The 17,041-nt window shown below is 50.1% G+C and overlaps 2 protein-coding genes across 4 annotated transcripts; one reads left to right on the top strand and one right to left on the bottom strand.

The window, feature by feature from the left end:
• The first annotated feature begins 1,294 nt into the window (after window positions 1-1,294).
• Window positions 1,295-11,658, top strand: zyg11 (zyg-11 family member, cell cycle regulator). Its single transcript, XM_023794650.2, has 15 exons — window positions 1,295-1,598; window positions 4,016-4,181; window positions 4,294-5,051; window positions 5,492-5,632; window positions 6,030-6,206; window positions 6,401-6,465; window positions 6,586-6,685; window positions 6,892-6,942; window positions 7,038-7,199; window positions 7,690-7,737; window positions 7,836-8,033; window positions 8,162-8,214; window positions 8,736-8,833; window positions 8,925-9,125; window positions 9,858-11,658. The coding sequence occupies exons 1-15, from the start codon at window positions 1,596-1,598 to the stop codon at window positions 9,872-9,874; spliced, it is 2,238 nt and encodes a 745-aa protein (XP_023650418.1). The 5' UTR covers window positions 1,295-1,595; the 3' UTR covers window positions 9,875-11,658.
• A 337-nt stretch (window positions 11,659-11,995) lies between these two features.
• On the bottom strand, window positions 11,996-17,037 carry echdc2 (enoyl CoA hydratase domain containing 2). 3 transcript variants are annotated; one of them, XM_023794652.2, is made up of 10 exons: window positions 16,602-17,037; window positions 15,041-15,108; window positions 14,867-14,954; window positions 14,424-14,510; window positions 14,134-14,226; window positions 13,708-13,764; window positions 13,008-13,195; window positions 12,461-12,511; window positions 12,318-12,365; window positions 11,996-12,225 (listed from the first exon to the last, which is right to left on the bottom strand). In XM_023794652.2, the coding sequence occupies exons 1-10, from the start codon at window positions 16,789-16,791 to the stop codon at window positions 12,148-12,150; spliced, it is 948 nt and encodes a 315-aa protein (XP_023650420.1). In that variant the 5' UTR covers window positions 16,792-17,037; the 3' UTR covers window positions 11,996-12,147. The 3 variants fall into 3 exon arrangements, with proteins under 3 accessions (XP_023650420.1, XP_023650421.1, XP_023650422.1); XM_023794653.2 differs by having other exon boundaries at window positions 16,799-17,037; XM_023794654.2 differs by having other exon boundaries at window positions 16,804-17,037.
• Between the last annotated feature and the right edge of the window lie 4 nt (window positions 17,038-17,041).

Below are 17,041 nucleotides of genomic sequence, written 5' to 3'. Positions count from 1 at the left end.
AAAGTCAAATATTTATCATAATTTTAGGAAGGGGTTGAAGGGCTTTGAATGCTCGAGCATTTACTTAAAAAATTGTATACTTAGTAACAATAGTGATATTATAGTGATAGTGATCATTTCTGATTATGATTGATGAACTGATAATCGATGCATCAAAAAGCACATGATGATTCCAATCTCAACAAACACCAGCAACCACTTCCTAGTACTGTAGCACCCCCTAGTGTTTAATCAGTGGAACTTTCATTCCAAAATCACCGAGGATTTGATTTAGGGTAGGGCTATTCAAATCACGATCCTCAAGTGCTGAACACTGCTAATTTTGCAGGCATCCTTTACCTGTGAGCCAGGTGTGAAGCCTCTGGCCAATCAGAATCAGTAATTGTTAAACTAAATAAATACATATATGGATAAATACATATTAAATATAATGAGGTGGGCCGAAAATGTCGATTTGCATTTACAAGATCAAGGAGCTACTTGTCCAGTTTATTTCATTTCTTGAGCCACGGTAAATGCAAGTACAGATTGTTCTACTGGCATGCTATCACATAAATACCTCTACCCATATAATTGTCACGTACAAATACATTATGAGTGCAATAGAGAATGACAGTCATGTTAAATATCCTGACTGCCTCTCAAATCCAGCCCTCTTTTGGCTACTTGACAGAGTATTTTCATTTCTGGATTCAGTACCCCACTGCAGAGGTACAAGTATTACATAATTTTCCAGTAGCCGTAATTCTTTGTAGCTTTCTCCCTGATGCCATACACACATTAAACTGCCTTTTTTGTTGTACTTCTGACTATATATTTTATATATATATATATATATATATAACACCTCCAAAATCTCAGTATTTAACTGTTTTATCCCTATGCATACAATTGCGTGACAAATAGACTCTTTGGCTATTGAAGAAACTAAGAATAAGTCACATTCAATGGCAAATCCAGGCTCTTAGTTAGATATGAATGGATAGGGGGGCTGAGTCTTTACTAGAGGGGGCTGATGGCAAACTATTCATGACTTAAGTCAATAAATATGCATTTGTTTGTAATAGGCCTATTAAAATAGGCCCCAGAGAAAATCTGTCAAATCTGTCAACATTATCCCCCCACTACCCAAAAAGTGAATAAAACAAAAAAAATCGAATCAATCAACCGGTTACATTTGGTAATCTGCTTAACTTTTTTTTTTGTGTCAGTCCCTAGCAGGTCCTTCGAGCAGTTTGCCGGGGCACTGATTGTACAAAGCAGCTTCCGTAAGTGTGCCCCGATCACGGGTTCGTCCAGGATGTCTACTTCCGGTGTCACAACCTTGTTTACCTGCCATGATTCATTTCAGTTTCCTCTTATTATGAGAAAAAAATGGATAACGCGCAAAAATGTAAATGATTGCAGCTATGTGACACCCCCGTCTCCAGTCAGAAGTGAAGATAAGGATGCGCCGGCGCTGGTGTGACTGCTGTAGCTGCTTCGTTTGGAAGTTTGTTAGCTAGCTCTTCGGGCATCCTGAGTCCGTGTTGTAATTTTCGGACAGTCGATAGCTTCACGTTTGCTCCTCACTGCACTTCAGTCGACAGCCGAAAATGGTGGGTATCCCGCTCTCCACGCTTTTTAAAGGATTGCAGTATTAGCCACCGAGATATTTGACACGGTCTCCGCCATTGCAGCTGAGCAGTATGGGCGAACCGGGGACGTTCACTTTAGACGCGGCGGTTTATATATATATATATATATGAGAGAGAGAAAATCAACAATGAATGCAGTCGGTTTGGGGGTCCTCATCTGCGGCAGAGAGCTCAGATATAGTTGTTGGCAAGTTACCCATGCGGATGGGAAGCAGACCTAGATGGGGGCTTGTTTGGCAGCGCCGTGGCCTCACATCTAAAGTTGGGGGTTTGATCGCTGCCCTCCTGCTTTGGATTCATATGTGGTGATTGCGTGGGATTCCTTCCATAATCCAAAGACATGCTGCTTATGTTACTTGGCGTGACTAAATTGCCCTTAGTTTGTATGTGCAAGCGCCGTGTTCCTTCAGGGGTGCCCCCAGCATCTTGCTCTGTGCTTCCTGCGACTGTCGCCAAGCATGCAGCAAACCAGAATTAAAAATGGAGTCACAGAAGATGCCTCTTTATTATGCCCCCCCCCCCCCAAAAAAAAAAAAGCATTGGTGTTGTAGTGGTTAACATATCTACCTTTGAAGCAGTTGTTGTGGCGTTTCCATTGATCTACATTTTGCGCACTTTTTTACCTCAAATGTTTCAAACAAGTTTTTACATTCGTTTGATGTGGTTTTTGTGGCGAGTCAAAAAAGTCATTCGTAAAACTGCAATGGAAACGGAGTTTGCGACCGCTCCATGTTGAATTACCAGACACGGATCTTAAAGGATTATTGTGAAAATTTTTACGAGACTGATCTTAAGGGAAAACCGGAAAGCGGTTTGTTTTGCATGCATTAGTGTCTGTTTAAAGAAATCAGAAAACGCTTCGTATTCCGTTTGACTGAAACTGAGTTGGGTTGTAGGTGTGCCATCTGTTATTGGCTTGGTATATCACAAAGACCACTCCTTCTGCGAAATCGCCGCAGAGATTCGGATCGCCCCTGACTGCAGGGGTTCCTGAGAGTTTCTGTTAATGCTACGCTTGAGAACTTTGTAAATGATTTATGCATTAAAGTAGTCTGAACCATAGACGACTTTTTAAATCATACTTCAAAAAAATTTGCCCTGGCCCTTCACTATAAGACGTTAAATTTGATTTAGCATATTTCTAATATAGCATATGACCTTATCTCATTAACTGTATGACTAATTGTTTTCCATTCATTCTTTCGTCCATTTTTTTTTACATTATCTATTTTATAATTGTTATTGTTATTATTATTACTATTATTAAATAACAATAATATCCGTTTTCGCTTTTTCCGTCTAAAATCGGAAAACGAATTGTACTCACGTATACGTGCAGTGATCTACCTCACTATTAACATTTAATGCATCCTTTCTTGATGGATCCATGTACCCCTTTTAAAGTGTGAAGTTGGCACCATTTTGAAGATAGTTAGGCTGGATGTAACAGTAGTATCGTGAGCTGAACTGGCCTGCCTGCTCCCTGCGCACATTGATTGTCAAGTGGAGTCTGGACAGGTTTTCAGGAGGTCACTGAGGCCTGTCTCTGGGTGGGATGCCAGTCCACATACACACGGCTGGCGATTTGGAGTTAGCCTGACTGTACATCGCAGGACCGTAGAAGGAAACCTGAGTGGAGACGGAATTCAACCCCCCAGCCCTTGTGAATGAGGCAACAGTGCTGCAAGAATTTCTCTATGGGATCTATAAAGATAATCTCATGTGGGGTTCTTCACCTTTTATGGTTTTTAGGGCATTAAATATTTTGTGACCCCCCCCCCCCCCCCCACCCTGTCCACCCACACATACATGAAGGGGAAGATGTGTAAAATGTCACACTGTGGATCTGCGTCCATTCAATCGCTTGTCTGTGTAAATCCATATCCCAGGCATTTTGTCATCTCCGTTTTTGTTCAGAGTTTTCTGTTTCGCGTTTTTCTGCATTATTTTTTGCTCTTTCTTTTCCTCCAGTACCTTCTATGGATGGTTCTATTTTTGTGCTTGTGTTTGGGTCTAGTCCTGCTTTGTTATTCCAAATTAAAAATGCAGCAGTCTTTACATGTCCAGTAGGTTGTGTCACACAGATCTTCCGACCCCCAAGTAATCTTATTCAACTTACTCAGTCAGTTTCCCGGCTCTCTGTTTGAAATGTCTTCATGCTGCTGAGATCCGCAGTACATCACGTTAAGCGATTGCACTCATGCTGTTGTCCACATTGCTTGTGAATGTTGGAATGTTTGCAAATATGCAAGGTGGTGTTTGTCAACCCAGTCCTCAGGCCAGTGTTTGCCTGTCTGTCGATCTGTGTCATCCCTCTAATGAAATATAAACACAGTAAGTCTCGTGTTTCCTGTTGCGCTCACTTCTGCCCCCTGCAGGACGAGGCATCTCCAGCATCCCTGACAGATCTCTGCCTGTCTCACGTGAGCCGGAACCTCGAGTGCTTCTCCGTGAAGCAGGCGGACGGGTCCCTGCGTCTCCGGGAGTCCCTGATCTTTCCGCAGGAACTCGCCGACCAGCTGCTGTGCAAGATGGCCACCGAGGGTGAGTGAGGGTGGTGGGCCGGGGGGGGGGGGGTTACAAAGTGCTGCCTTGATGTACCACAGCCAGGTCCAGGTGGTTCAACCTATCAGCCATGCTCTACATGCCATTTCAGGTCTGCTGAACGACAGCACAGTGGGAATTTTCCGGAGCTCGCAGTACCTGCGGCTGCGCCGTGCCTGCATCCGCACCGCCCGCATTTCGGCAGAGGCCTTCCGGCGCGCGCTCTGCCTGCACCGGCTGCTGGAGCTGGACGCGGCGCGCGTCAATGCCGACCTGACCATCGCCGACATACTGCGCGGCCTGGCCTCCAACAAGGAGTGCCAGGAGAGCCTGCAGAGGCTGGTGCTGAGCGGCCTCACCATGTCGCTGGAGGAGCCCAGCCGCCGCTGCTTCAGTGCCTTGCTGGGCCTGCGCTCCCTCAGCCTGGCCAACGTAGACTTCTACGACTCGGGGCTGGCCGACGTGTGCACGCTGCCGCGCCTCGAGAGCCTGGACATCTCCAACACGTCGGTGACCAACCTGACGCCGCTGCTGGGCTGCAGGAGCCGCCTGCGCTACTTCACCATGCACCAGATGAAGCGGCTGGAGATGAGCACGGCGCAGTTGCTCTTCGTGCTCAGCCAGTTGGACGGCCTGCAGCACCTCGACACCTCCGACGATAAGCAGTTCACGTCGGACGTGGCGCGGCAGCTGCTGGAGCAGCCCGGCATCCTGCCCCGCCTCGTCTCCCTGGACGTGTCGGGTCGCAAGCAGGTGACCGACGCCGCTGTCCGCGCCTTCGTGGAGCAGAGGCCCGGCATGGTCTTCATGGGCCTGCTGGCCACGGACGCCGGATTCTCCGACTTTCTGTCCGGGGAGGGCACTCTGAAGGTGAGTCGCAGTCCCGGTTGGGTTGAGGTTAAGGGTCCGGACTCCTGACCCAGACTTAGTAACCCTTCTGGAAAAATATCCAGCTATGTAAATTTATTTGTTTAGCAGATGCTGTCCTAAATGATGTACAATTGTGGAAGTAGGGTCAGTCAATCCCTTGAGCAATTGGGGGTTAAGGGTCTTGCTCAAGGGCCCAATGGTGAAATTACTCTGCTGATCATGGGATTTGAACTGCCGACCTTCCGATCACGAGCACTGAACCATACGGCGTATCCGTATAAATGGATTGTTGATGTTTTGGGGCAGCAGTTAGCAGCCAAACACAGCTTTGTTTGTTTTCGCTTTATTTACGTAAGGTGTTTTGTTCCTCCTCCCTTCTGTTTACGACGGTACGCGCGCGTCAGTGTGGCGCTGATCCCTGCTGGTGTCGTTCGCTGCAGGTGACGGGCGAGGCTAACGAGGCGCAGATTTGCGAGGCCCTACAGCGCTACACGGAGCGGGAGTGCTTCGTCAGGGAGGCCCTCTTCCACCTGTTCAGCCACACACACGTGATGGAGAAGCCGCGGCCCGACATCCTCAAGGTGCCCTCAGCCCGACGCAGCGTCTCCATGGGCTGCTCGATGCAGGGCTCATGCGGCGAGAGGAAATCGCAGCCTCATAATAATCAGAATAAAAATATTTAACACGGTCCTCAGTCCATTCCACATTTTTGCGCCATCCCGGCTCCCGGTACACCTGTAGCAAGTGTTTCGGTATTCTTGATTGGCCAGAACCTGGGAGGGAGCAAAACTGTAGACTGTCTGGGGGAGCCTGAGGACTGGGTTGAGAAGCACTGATGTTAGACGTATAAACATGACATGTTAAGACATACGACTAAAGAAGTGTGGTTGAACGTCTGATTGGGAGGTGGCTGTGCAAATGGCCAGTGCTCCCATCTCCCAAGCCCCCGACGTGACAGGACCTCTCTCCCACCTCCAGCTGGTGGTCCTCGGCATGCAAAACCACCCGACGACGCTGCATGTGCAGCTGGCAGCTAGTGCCTGCGTCTTTAACCTGACCAAGCAGGATCTGGCGGCGGGGATGCCCGTCCGGCTGCTGGGCACGGTCACCCAGCTACTGCTGGAGGCCATGAAGAACTTTCCCAACCACCAACAGGTACAGCGCCGCACCTCACGGCTAAACATCCCGTTTCTCTCTCTTTTTTTATTATTGTTCCTAAGTTCCTCTCGGGTAGCAGGGCCTCATTGTTCGGCACAGTAGGGGAGCGTTTAAAGGTCACCCGAGGCCTCTCTTGCCAGCAGTCAGACCGCTGCAGTGCTCACTTCCTGCTTTTCTCCACCTCTCCCCAGCTGCAGAAGAACTGCCTGCTGTCTCTGTGCAGCGATCGCATCCTGCAGGAGGTGCCCTTCAACAGGTCTGTCCCCGTCATGCTCGCAGCTCCCTGTAGCCCCGTTTCGCCGCAGCCCAGAGGCTGATTCGGGGATCTGGGTGAGGTTTGCTTCTGGAGGTCCGAGCCCTGAATCTCCGGCTCCAGGTTCGAGGCGGCGAAGCTGGTGATGCAGTGGCTGTGTAATCACGAGGACCAGAACATGCAGAGGATGGCGGTGGCCATTATCTCCATCCTGGCGGCCAAGGTGAGAGCTGAGGAGAGGCGCCAGGGGGCTGGGGCCGAGCCTGGAGGAGTGGGAGGGCACAGAGGGGGCAGGCACAGATACAGAGGTCCTGCCATACTGTGCTTTCTGGTTGGTCAGTATTACTTAGGTCACTACTGAGGTAATCAGATGCCCTGGATAGATACCGATGATGTGTGCCTTCCCCCCCCCCCCCCCCCCACACACAGCTGTCCACTGTGCAGACGGCCCAGCTCGGTGCGGAGCTCTTCATCGTGAAGGTGAGTGCGGGCTGTTGGTGGCTTAGGTCGCCCTGAGGATGCCGCCGAGAGGAACCATCATCACCACCCCCACCCCCCCCCATCTGTCTGTACAGCAACTTCTCCACATAGTGCGTCAGAAGACGGTGCAGGGCACGGTGGACGCCACACTCAAGTTCACGCTGAGCGCGCTCTGGAACCTCACCGACGAGTCGCCCACCACCTGCCGGCACTTCATCGAGAACCAGGGCCTGGAGCTGTTCATGAAAGTGCTAGAGGTGCGGCCCTCGGACGCCTGGAACCCGCAGAGCCGCAGGCACAGAGAACCCACAGAATAGTCAGAGAAACTGCAGGCCACGCAGATGCACTGATGCACGGGGGTGGATAAATTTACCTGGGGGCAGTATGGTGCTGTTGGCCTGGACACTCAGGTGTTGCCAATTAACATACCCAGGGGTTTCAGACGTAAGTAACCTGGGAGACCCTGGCTAGGGGGGCTTCTCCCAAGGGGGCCGCTTGAGCTATTTTTTGAGCCGAAAGAAAGAGAAGGAATTAACAAATGTAAAGTGATCCGCTAATTAGTGTGTGGAGTGGCGACAGATCTGGCAGATCTCTGCGTCCCTCAGGTAGGGCGGGGCCCTGACATTAGCGGGGGCCCTCGGCTGTAGCCTAGGACTGCCCGTGCACTGATGCACTGCTGTCACTGCAGCAGCCGCACCCTCATTCTCATTTTATTTAACATTCGTGTTTCCTTCTCTCCCTCCGCAGTCCTTCCCGTCAGAATCCTCCATTCAGCAGAAAGTACTGGGCCTGCTGGTGAGTCTGTCGTTCCTCATGAGGTTCTCCCAGGAGAGCGTGGGCACACACCCGAGCATCAATGACCGGGAAGGGGGGTGGGGGCCGTCCTGCCACAGAACAACATCGCGGAGGTACGGGAGCTGCACGGCGAGCTGATGGTGCCGGGCTTCCTGGACCACATCCGCAGCCTGCTGCACAGCCCCGAGGTGGAGGTCAGCTACTTCGCTGCCGGCATCCTAGCCCACCTGACGTCGCGGGGGGAGGCCGTGTGGACGCTGGGGCTGACCCTGCGCTCCACGCTGCTCCAGCAGCTGGTGTGTCTCCTCCTCCTAATTCGCTGTGCTTTTCATACATACATACATACATATATATATATTTTTTTTTCCCTGGCACATTCTGGGCTGTGCGGTTGTTGACTCCGCCTCTGCTGTGTGTCTTCCAGCACGCCGCCATCCTAAAATGGCCAACGCCAGAGTGTGAGATGGTGGCGTACAGGTGAGTGGGGGGGGGGGGGGTGTAATTTTGTAAATATATCTTATTGTGTACATCTGGAAATATTTTCACCTGTGAACAGATGGCAGTAATTAGCCTACAGTACTTGCTGCTGCTTTAATGCTGTGTAGTCCCTTGAAACCAGCTATTCTGTTGGTCACCAGGGTAATCTTTGGATGGTCTCTAGATGGCAGCTGTGAGTGTTTTTGGGTTTTGCTCTGGGGACACGCGGTCACAGGGAGAGCATTAGACCAGCATTGGCCGCATGTTACGTGAAGGCTGCACAGACGAGTGTCAGCGATGGATTCGTAGATATTCTGCAAGTTACATGGCCCGTCTCTGTCCACGTGCAGCCGTCCACCAGCATGTGGCTGAGCTCGTGTCTGTCTCTCCGCACAAATCTCTGTGTGGCTCTGTGACGCGCCAGCAGGTTGACATGACCGTTTAAGCGACCACGAGCAACATTAGTGTATCGTTAAAGGTTGTTGTGTTAAAACCCCCACCCCTCCACTGTCTACCCCCAGGTCGTTTAACCCCTTCTTCCCCCTGCTGGAGTGTTTCCAGACCCCCGGGGTACAGCTGTGGGCTGCCTGGGCCATGCAGCACGTATGCAGCAAGAACGGTAAGAAGCATGGAGGGGTGTGGCTCCGGCCGAGTAGCCAGAGAGTAACCGGGCGACGTCCTCCTCTGACCGGCTCTCTCCCTACTGGCAGCTCCCCGCTACTGCAGCATGCTGCTGGAGGAGGGCGGCCTGCAGCAGCTTGAGATGGTGATGGCGCACTTGGACACCCATGGTGACGTCCGCAGGCTGGCTGAGAGCATCCTGGACAGCCTGGAGCGTCACCGGGCACGCACTGGGCAGCCTGTCCCGCAGCCCCCGCCACGCTGTCACTGGCACCAGGACACCCGCCGTGGTGAGTTGGGAGGGGCCCGGCTGGGACATCCTCAGGCTCCTGCTCTGATTTGATGTTTGCCAGGGAGTCCTCGGGCTCCCGCTGTGATTGTACGTTCGCCGGGACGTCCTCGGGCTCCCGCTCTGATTTGATGTTGGCCACGGTGTCCTCGGGCTCCCACTCTGATTGCACGTTTGCCGGGACGTCCTCGGGCTCCCGCTGTGATTGCACGCTCACCGGGACGTCCTCGGGCTCCCGCTGTGATTTGATGTTGGCCTGGGTGCCCTCAGGCTCCCGCTGTGATTGCACGTTCGCCGGGACGTCCTCGGGCTCCCACTCTGATTGCACGTTCGCCGGGACGTCCTCGGGCTCCCGCTGTGATTGCACGTTCGCCGGGACGTCCTCGGGCTCCCGCTGTGATTTGATGTTGGCCTGGGTGCCCTCAGGCTCCCGCTGTGACTGCACGTTCGCCGGGACGTCCTCGGGCTCCCACTCTGATTTGATGTTGGCCAGGGTGCCCTCAGGTTCCCGCTGTGATTGCACGTTCGCCGGGACGTCCTCGGGCTCCCGCTCTGATTGCACGTTCGCCGGGACATCCTTGGGCTCCTGCTCTGATTGCACGTTTGCTGGGACGTTCTCAGGCTGCCGATTAGATGTTTGCATATCTTGTTGGATAGTAGTGGTACTTGGCACCGAAATTAGGGCCCTAGCGGTATAAGTATAATCTCCTCTCTCTCCTCCCTCTTTCTTCAGAAAAGGATATTCCATGACGTCAGCCCATGCAGACTGGTATCTCTGCTCGGAGTTGCATTGCTGTGGAGAGGACTGGAAATGCATGTGTGTGTGCGTGCGTGTGTGTGTGTGTATCTGTGTTAGCGTAACGGAGAGCAGCAGGACGGGGTTCGAAGCTCAGCAACTGAACTGCTGTCTACCACACCGCTTCCCCTTCAGCTTCCCCACGTTACCTTGCACCGTCACTAGGGGGAGACAGAACTGCGAGTTTCTTTGCACATACTGAATATTATTTATTTTTGGTTTTCATAGGCGATGATGTTGCGTTACTCGAGGAAGAGTTAGCATGTGACGCTGGTATCACGCTGCTGGATTTGTGTAGGGGAAGCTGAGAGAAGGTCCAAGACCATTCTTTCAGAGCCGCGTGTGTCTGTACAGGCATGCCATCATTTCTCAGTGCTTCTTGTATTTCCTTATTAGTTGTGTATTGGAGAAAATGTCAATAGGGTATATACTCCTCCTTATAGACTTAAATGGCAATAAATAAAAATATAGTTGGAGATAAACATCTATATATAAAGTTTTGTTTTTTAAAAAAATAATGTATATTTCTGTAAGCTGGAAGTGACTCATTTTGTGTTTGGTGCTAGATCGTTGTATTTTGTATATGATACCGGTATGTTCCACAGCATGTCAAATACAAAGTTTTTATAACCTACTGCTGCACAAAAAACAAACAAAAAAACGCACCTCCCCGGCTGCCTGACTTATCGTGTTGTCTGAGGGCAAAATAATAAACGTGTAAATATTTCAGCATGCCTGTTAGTGGGCTGGAGAGGAGTGGCATCAATAGCGGGGGCCTAAGCTGGCATCCGTGGGCCGCTCGACCTCCGAGGGGATGGATTCCACATCTCAGTGGTGCCACTTCTGTTACGTTTTGTAATTATCGTCAGGCCCGTTCTACTTTTTTTTTTTTATTTTTTTAAATCAGCTCAGCGGTGCCTGTCTACCAAGCCTACGTAACGAAACTGTGTAATCTTTCCATTTAGATTCCCTGGAAATAGGAAGGTTTAATTAAATGGAAAGTACCTGAGTATTACTGAAAACGTCAAAGTTAGGCTTTAGCTGACCGGTGTAGCGCTTTCAGCTTTGTTTAAATAAGATGGGTAAGGATGGGATTATGTACCTTAAGGTCTAGTTTAACACATTAAGAACATTAAACACTTTTAATATTTACAGTATATGAAAATGTATACATCAGACCCAGGCAATGAACATCACCCATGCTTGTATAATTCCTGATACAATATAACACAAAAGGATGAAGAAATTAATTCAAATCTTTAAGGTCCAAAAATTGTTATAAATGATACTCCGTCTCAGCAAAGCCTCTTAAACGTTGAAAATGGCTGACTGGCCCTTCCGTGGATTTTTGAGCAGAAGTAAAGCCAGAGATAGTTAGTTAATGCAGCAGCACGGAAGCCTGATGGTCTATTTTTATTGTTTTTTTGGTAAAGAGCTGGGTTGTGTAATTCTGTTGGAAGTGCGTGCCCCATAGCTACTGAGGACTGCCGGTTGATCGTCACTCCATTTGCATGTATTATTTCCGCGTTTGTGGATGTGAGACGGTACTGAACCATGACTTTCTGCATTGATGACGCGTCTCCCTCGTGGGTGAGCTTTGAACAACGCTGTCTTTTACACAGGTAGTGTTGACATGGCTGTTGTCCTGATGAACCTCCTCTTATGTTTTTGCTGCTCAGATAAATGATTTATGCAAAGGTTGATAAAGAAATAAAGAATGTATTACCCCCCCCCCCCCCCCCCCCCGATTGAGTGAAAGCTGTGAATTCTTACACACGCCGGTAAAAGCTACACATCTGCTTGCATGTCAAATGTTCAGTAAATCCATGAGATTTTCCCCCATATTGCATGAGCCACAAGCACTGGACGTTTGACCTTGGGGTTGGACATAGTGACAACTGTAACCTGGAGCGTCCAATCTGTTGGAAGCTCATGAGCTCATGATAGGCTCCGCCCTCAGGGAGGAGTTAAAACGTGGTGGCATATGATGACATGAATCGGGGGTCACATTTCACAAACACATTAAAAATGCTGCAAGTCATGAGGGCACATTAAAAGCTACGTGCAAGACATCATTGGATGAGTAATTTTACTCGTGAGAGAAAAAAAACACAGGAAAAAACACACCATGGAACAGAAGCTGTAATAAAAACACACAGGAAAAAACACACCATGGAACAGAAGCTGTAATAAATAAATTAGGCGTGAAGGTCACTCAGGAGGGGCTCTACTGCCCGGTGTACCGAGGGGGTCGCTTCTCAATGAATGCCGCCATCCCTTCCTGACGGTCCCGGGTGGGAATGACCTGGGGGGATGGGATGGAGGAAGAGCAGGTGCTGTTGCTCAGAACAAGACACTTACATGGGGCCCCCGACAGCCCAGGTTTGGCCATCTTACCTTGGCATAGCACATGCCCTCGATGGCCATTCCCGTGTCGATATCCACCTAGTGGGAAGACAAGCAGACGCGTGACTGAAGGGGGACGACACATGTTAACGAGTCGATAAGCAACGGGGGGGGGGGGCGGCAGTGGAGCAAACCTCAACACCCCGGGAAATGGCCTCCTTCACCATCCGCAGGGCGATGGGAGCCTGGGAGGGGGCAGGGGAGTGTCAGGCATCTCCAGACAGTTTATGTTCCAGAAGTTTCCATCCCTGTGGCTTTCTTGAAAACATGACTATACTGTTCCATCTTCTGATTGGTTAGTGCTGTAATCCCAGCTACACTAACTGAGTCATGCTAATTACATAACAGGCACCTTGTACTGTACTGGGCCAATCTGCAGAAATTAAAATGTGACACCCCCCCCCCCCCCCCCCCAATTAATAAATCTAATAATAGGAGAGACCGGGGACAACTGCTGAATGGGGTCAGTTGCTCGAAGGGGTACAGAAATTTTCTACCATAACAGATTCCCCCAAACCCCGCTGATGCTTAGTTAAATAGTACAACTTTGAAAGAAAAGAGAAAAAAAAAATCCCCATTTTGTGTCATTTTTCTACATTTTATAATAGTATAATTCAATGATTGTCCCCGGTCTCCTCTAACCCTGATGTGGGACATTTTGCCCAGCGCCCGTTCTGGCACCTGAGGCAGTATTTGGCGAGCTAGCTGGAGGGCCTCCCTGTAGGCCGCGTCTCCGGCCTCGTTCTGCTCCGCCACCCTGTTGACCAGGCCGAGCTGCAAGGCCCGCTCGCCCGTCACCCTCTGCCCTGTGAAGATCATCTCCTTGGCCACAGCAAAGCCCACCAATCGCGGGAGGCGCTGGCTGCCCCCTGGAGGTCAAACGGGCGAGAAACGGGTCCTGAGTTCGCACGGCTTCTGCTTGGCCCAAACCTGGATGTTCAGCAAGGTACCAAAGCCTTCTCAGGATCTCCTGATGGGCTGGAGTCACGTTCCATGCTACATCTCCCACCACTCGTACTGACACACAACTGAGATCTACCTAAAGCAGGACCAGCTTCTTCCCCCCCCCCATGATAATGTTACTTATTATTTATTGCACTATTATATAATGAAGAATTACAAATTAATTACAAATAATAAAAATAATTAATCTTACATAACTGGTGTTTTGAAGTCAGAACATATCTTTTTCATTTCTTGATCACATTCAACTGAGTTAATTCTGAGACCCCAATGGGAGAATATTTTGTATAGAATTAAAAAAACAGACTTTTTATAGAATTTAATTGACCTTAGGCCCCCCTCAGGCCTTGTTCTGCCCTGCGTCTCCCGTGAGCTGACCTTAGCTCAGATTTTCTCCGCCGTGGCCCCATTTGCTCACCTGCACCCGGGAGCAATCCTCGTGTCGCTTCAATCAGGCCCATCTGTGCCGTGGAAGCTGGAGGAAGAGGAGGAGGAGGGTGAGGAGGAGTCGTGCAGTGAGATGGCCCCGCTAACGCTAACCGCTAACCCTGCTCACCCTACAGGCCCATACAGAACTGTGCCCAAATGCTGACTAGCTTAGCCATTTGCAATCAGGCCCCGTGTTCAGAACTAGCTGACCTTAACTGTACATGAGTATGTGACCAGCAGCATGTTTCTGTGGGAATGCTAACTCCTTGGTGTGTGAATCACTCCCATACCAGGAATTTATGCCCTACATATATCAAGAGGCAGCAATGAGGATGAAGACAGCCATGTGGTGTGGAGGGAAAATGAGAAATTTTACCCCCGTCAGCTCCTCCCACCCCCCCCCCCCCACACTGACCTGCTGTGCGAAGATCACAGGCCAGTGCCAACTCCAGCCCCCCACCCAGGGCAAAGCCGTCCACCGCAGCGACGGTGGGCATCGGCAACACGGCTGCAACCACAAACCGACGGAAACAAAAGTCAGATCATCAGAACTTCCTGCGAGATCAAGAACAGGTATCACACACGTGAGGGTCAGATCCGACTGCTAGGACAGTCGAATACAAACACAAGCACACAGGTACAGGAGTGAACACGGTGCACAGGAATTATCAATGCACATGCAGGAAGCACGGGTAAACGTCTCACCGATTTCCGTCATGAGTGACCGCAACCCATGGACAAGGTGCTCCGCTTCAGAGTTAGTCATCTTAGCACGTTCTTTCAGATCAGCACCTTCAAAGGTAAAGGAGAGAGGAGGTTACCACACTTTCTGGCCTCAATGCTTTTGTGCCTCCAGAACTCTGTCACACCAGCGTTTCTAAGGGACGTTTTATTTATTTAGCAAACGCCATTATTTTTACTTTTATTTTAAGCAGGGTCAGTCAGTCCCTGGAGCAACTGGGGGTTAAGTGTCTTGCTCAAAGGCCCAATGGTAACATCACTCTGCCAACACTAGGTTTTGAAATGGTGACCTTCTGATCCGTACCTACAGAACCCTGTCAGATCAGCCTTTCCTAATGCAATATCAGCCCTAAGTGAGATTCTGTCCCTGCGAGTGATGCCGCCGACCTTGACGGATGTTGACTGACCTGCGCAGAAGACTCCAGGCACCAGGCTGCGGAACACCACCACGCGGACCGCGCCGTCGCCATGGAGATGGGCCACCACCTCCCGCATCTGCAAACACGGCGATGTGGCATCACCTCCACGGAGGCCGTGCGTCACACCCCAGCAGCCCCTGAGGACGGCCCTCGGGCTCCTACCTGAGACACAAACACTTTGCCCAGGGAGTTTCGTGCCCTCTGCCGGCACATCAGCACCTCCACGATCCCTGAAATGGGTTTGTGTTTTTAAAGAAGGGGGTGATTGATGAAAAATGGGACACAGATGTGAAAATAAATGCACAATAACAACTTTAAAGATGCTCAAAGGCCTTGAAGGCCTTACTTTGGTCAAAATAAGGTGCATCCTGTAGAGGAGGGGCCAGAGAATTACAATCAGCTAGTGTTCCATCGGGAAGCCAGCTGCTGAATTAAAGTCCTTGTTTCTAATTTAGAGTCTCTGTGTATAAACACGGTCTGTTGTGTTTGGGAGGGAAGGGAGCTTGACCTGTCTGTGTGACGGTGATGGTGTTTAGTGTTTACTGCCACTTTAAACACGCATTTGTGGTGGCCCCCTCATTATTTGGCCACCTGCTGGTCACAAACTGTCACTACATGGGGGGGGGGGGGGGGGGGGCAGAGACCACCATGCCCAGCCCTGTGAGCTTCAAGGTTTGCCTCGCTGCAGCCCCTGGCACCTTCGTGGGTGCAGGCAGAGGGATCACAGGTAGTAAAATTCCACACAGCGGGAGGTGAGTATGACATACAATCAGACCCCATTCACGAGAGGCAGAAGGATCTCCATGTGACCTCAGCCCGGGGAAACCATACACCAAGGCACCTGACTTCAGGGCTGAACCTCTGTCACACAGGTCACTCATCACACTAAAGGGCGGAGTCAAGCTCCCGCTATAAATTAGCTTCTCCCGCGTTTCGAAACACCACCAGGATTTTTTAGAATTCCTCTTCCGAAAGGAGTAAGCTTCCTGTTAGACCCGGCATCACTTCACCTCTTCATTTGTACAATTAAGAGGTGTGACGTCTCAAAATCTGGGTTTTGCGGAATCACCACATGCCCAGGATGTTAGTTACCACTTCCTAGATAAGAAAGAGAAACACGCCCCTTGGCTTTGGGCTGCAGAATAACATGCCACTGGTTACTAAATAATATTCTCCATTTAATAACTTTTTTCGATGTACTTCGTTTTTTATACCGACAAACATTCTAATATCGCCTCCCCATATCAGTTATATATGCAGAGTGAAATACCGTTTAATTTAATGTGGCAACACCTTAATCGAACTCATTGTAAATAGGACGTGACTGTTTTGGAACGTAATTATCAGTATCTAGGCCTAATTTTCGCACTGTACTTAGTTTAATACAGTAAAAGCAATACAATATACTTATTTTTGTGTTCGACGACATAGTAAAATAACTACAAAAATCCCAAATAAACCAAACAGGGATATGGAAATATTGCAGTTATGAGGATATGCATCAGTTCTGCCTTTTTATATACGCACAACATAGAAAAATCTCATTTTGCCGTAAATATAAAGAATGCGTCTTGCTTGTAACCTTTCAGTCATGGCCATTTCTAAGGCTCTCTTAGGAGTTTGCGCCCATCGTCAACCATCAGGATGGAAAACCTGACGACCAAGCGACTATAAAGCGCTACTTATTGTGTGGAAACGTGAGTATACGCGAATCACACGTTACCGGCGTCAGCCCCCTCCAGCCGACCGAGATCCACTTCAACCCCCGCGGAGAGCGAGGAGTCAGCGTGCGCCCCGCGGCATGGGGTCGCCTCGGCGCCCGCTTTTCCTCCCGAACCCACTGGGTTAGGTCTGGGGACCCGGGCCCATAATCGCCGACACGGCCAGTGTCTCAGGGTACCAAGGAAGGTCATCGCAAACCTTACAAAGCAGGGATCCTGCGCACCAGTCGAGAAACGTCCAAAGTAGGAAGTTTTGAAAGAGGATATCCCGCCCTGAAAGGAGGAGCGCCGGGGGAGCCGGGCTGATCACGGGACTGTGCTGCGGTTGTGTGCCGTGTTCGGTGCCTAGCTTTAATATTCCATCAAAGCCTTATTTAATAACCCTGCGCCGCAGAACATCTTCATGTTCCTAGGGAAGCGCGTCAAAAGCGGACAGGAATGT

The sequence above is a fragment of the Paramormyrops kingsleyae genome, chromosome 15, assembly GCF_048594095.1.
Source record: "Paramormyrops kingsleyae isolate MSU_618 chromosome 15, PKINGS_0.4, whole genome shotgun sequence".
Classification (NCBI taxonomy): Eukaryota; Metazoa; Chordata; class Actinopteri; order Osteoglossiformes; family Mormyridae; genus Paramormyrops; species Paramormyrops kingsleyae.
The sequence above is the reverse complement of the archived record's forward strand: the minus strand, read 5'-3'. Positions and strand labels throughout refer to the sequence as shown.

Excerpts from the sequence above, each read along its gene's own strand:
- zyg11 (XM_023794650.2), top strand. Across the intron at positions 4,182-4,293 it reads GTGCAAGATGGCCACCGAGG|GTCTGCTGAACGACAGCACA; the intron begins GTGAGTGAGGGT and ends ATGCCATTTCAG. Across the intron at positions 6,686-6,891 it reads TCTCCATCCTGGCGGCCAAG|CTGTCCACTGTGCAGACGGC; the intron begins GTGAGAGCTGAG and ends CCCCACACACAG.
- echdc2 (XM_023794652.2), bottom strand. The coding sequence starts at position 16,791 with ATGACCTTCCTTGGTACCCTGAGACACTGGCCGTGTCGGCGATTATGG. Across the intron at positions 13,765-14,133 it reads CTGTGATCTTCGCACAGCAG|CTTCCACGGCACAGATGGGC; the intron begins GTCAGTGTGGGG and ends CTCTTCCTCCAG. Across the intron at positions 13,196-13,707 it reads AGGATTGCTCCCGGGTGCAG|GGGGCAGCCAGCGCCTCCCG; the intron begins GTGAGCAAATGG and ends TTTGACCTCCAG.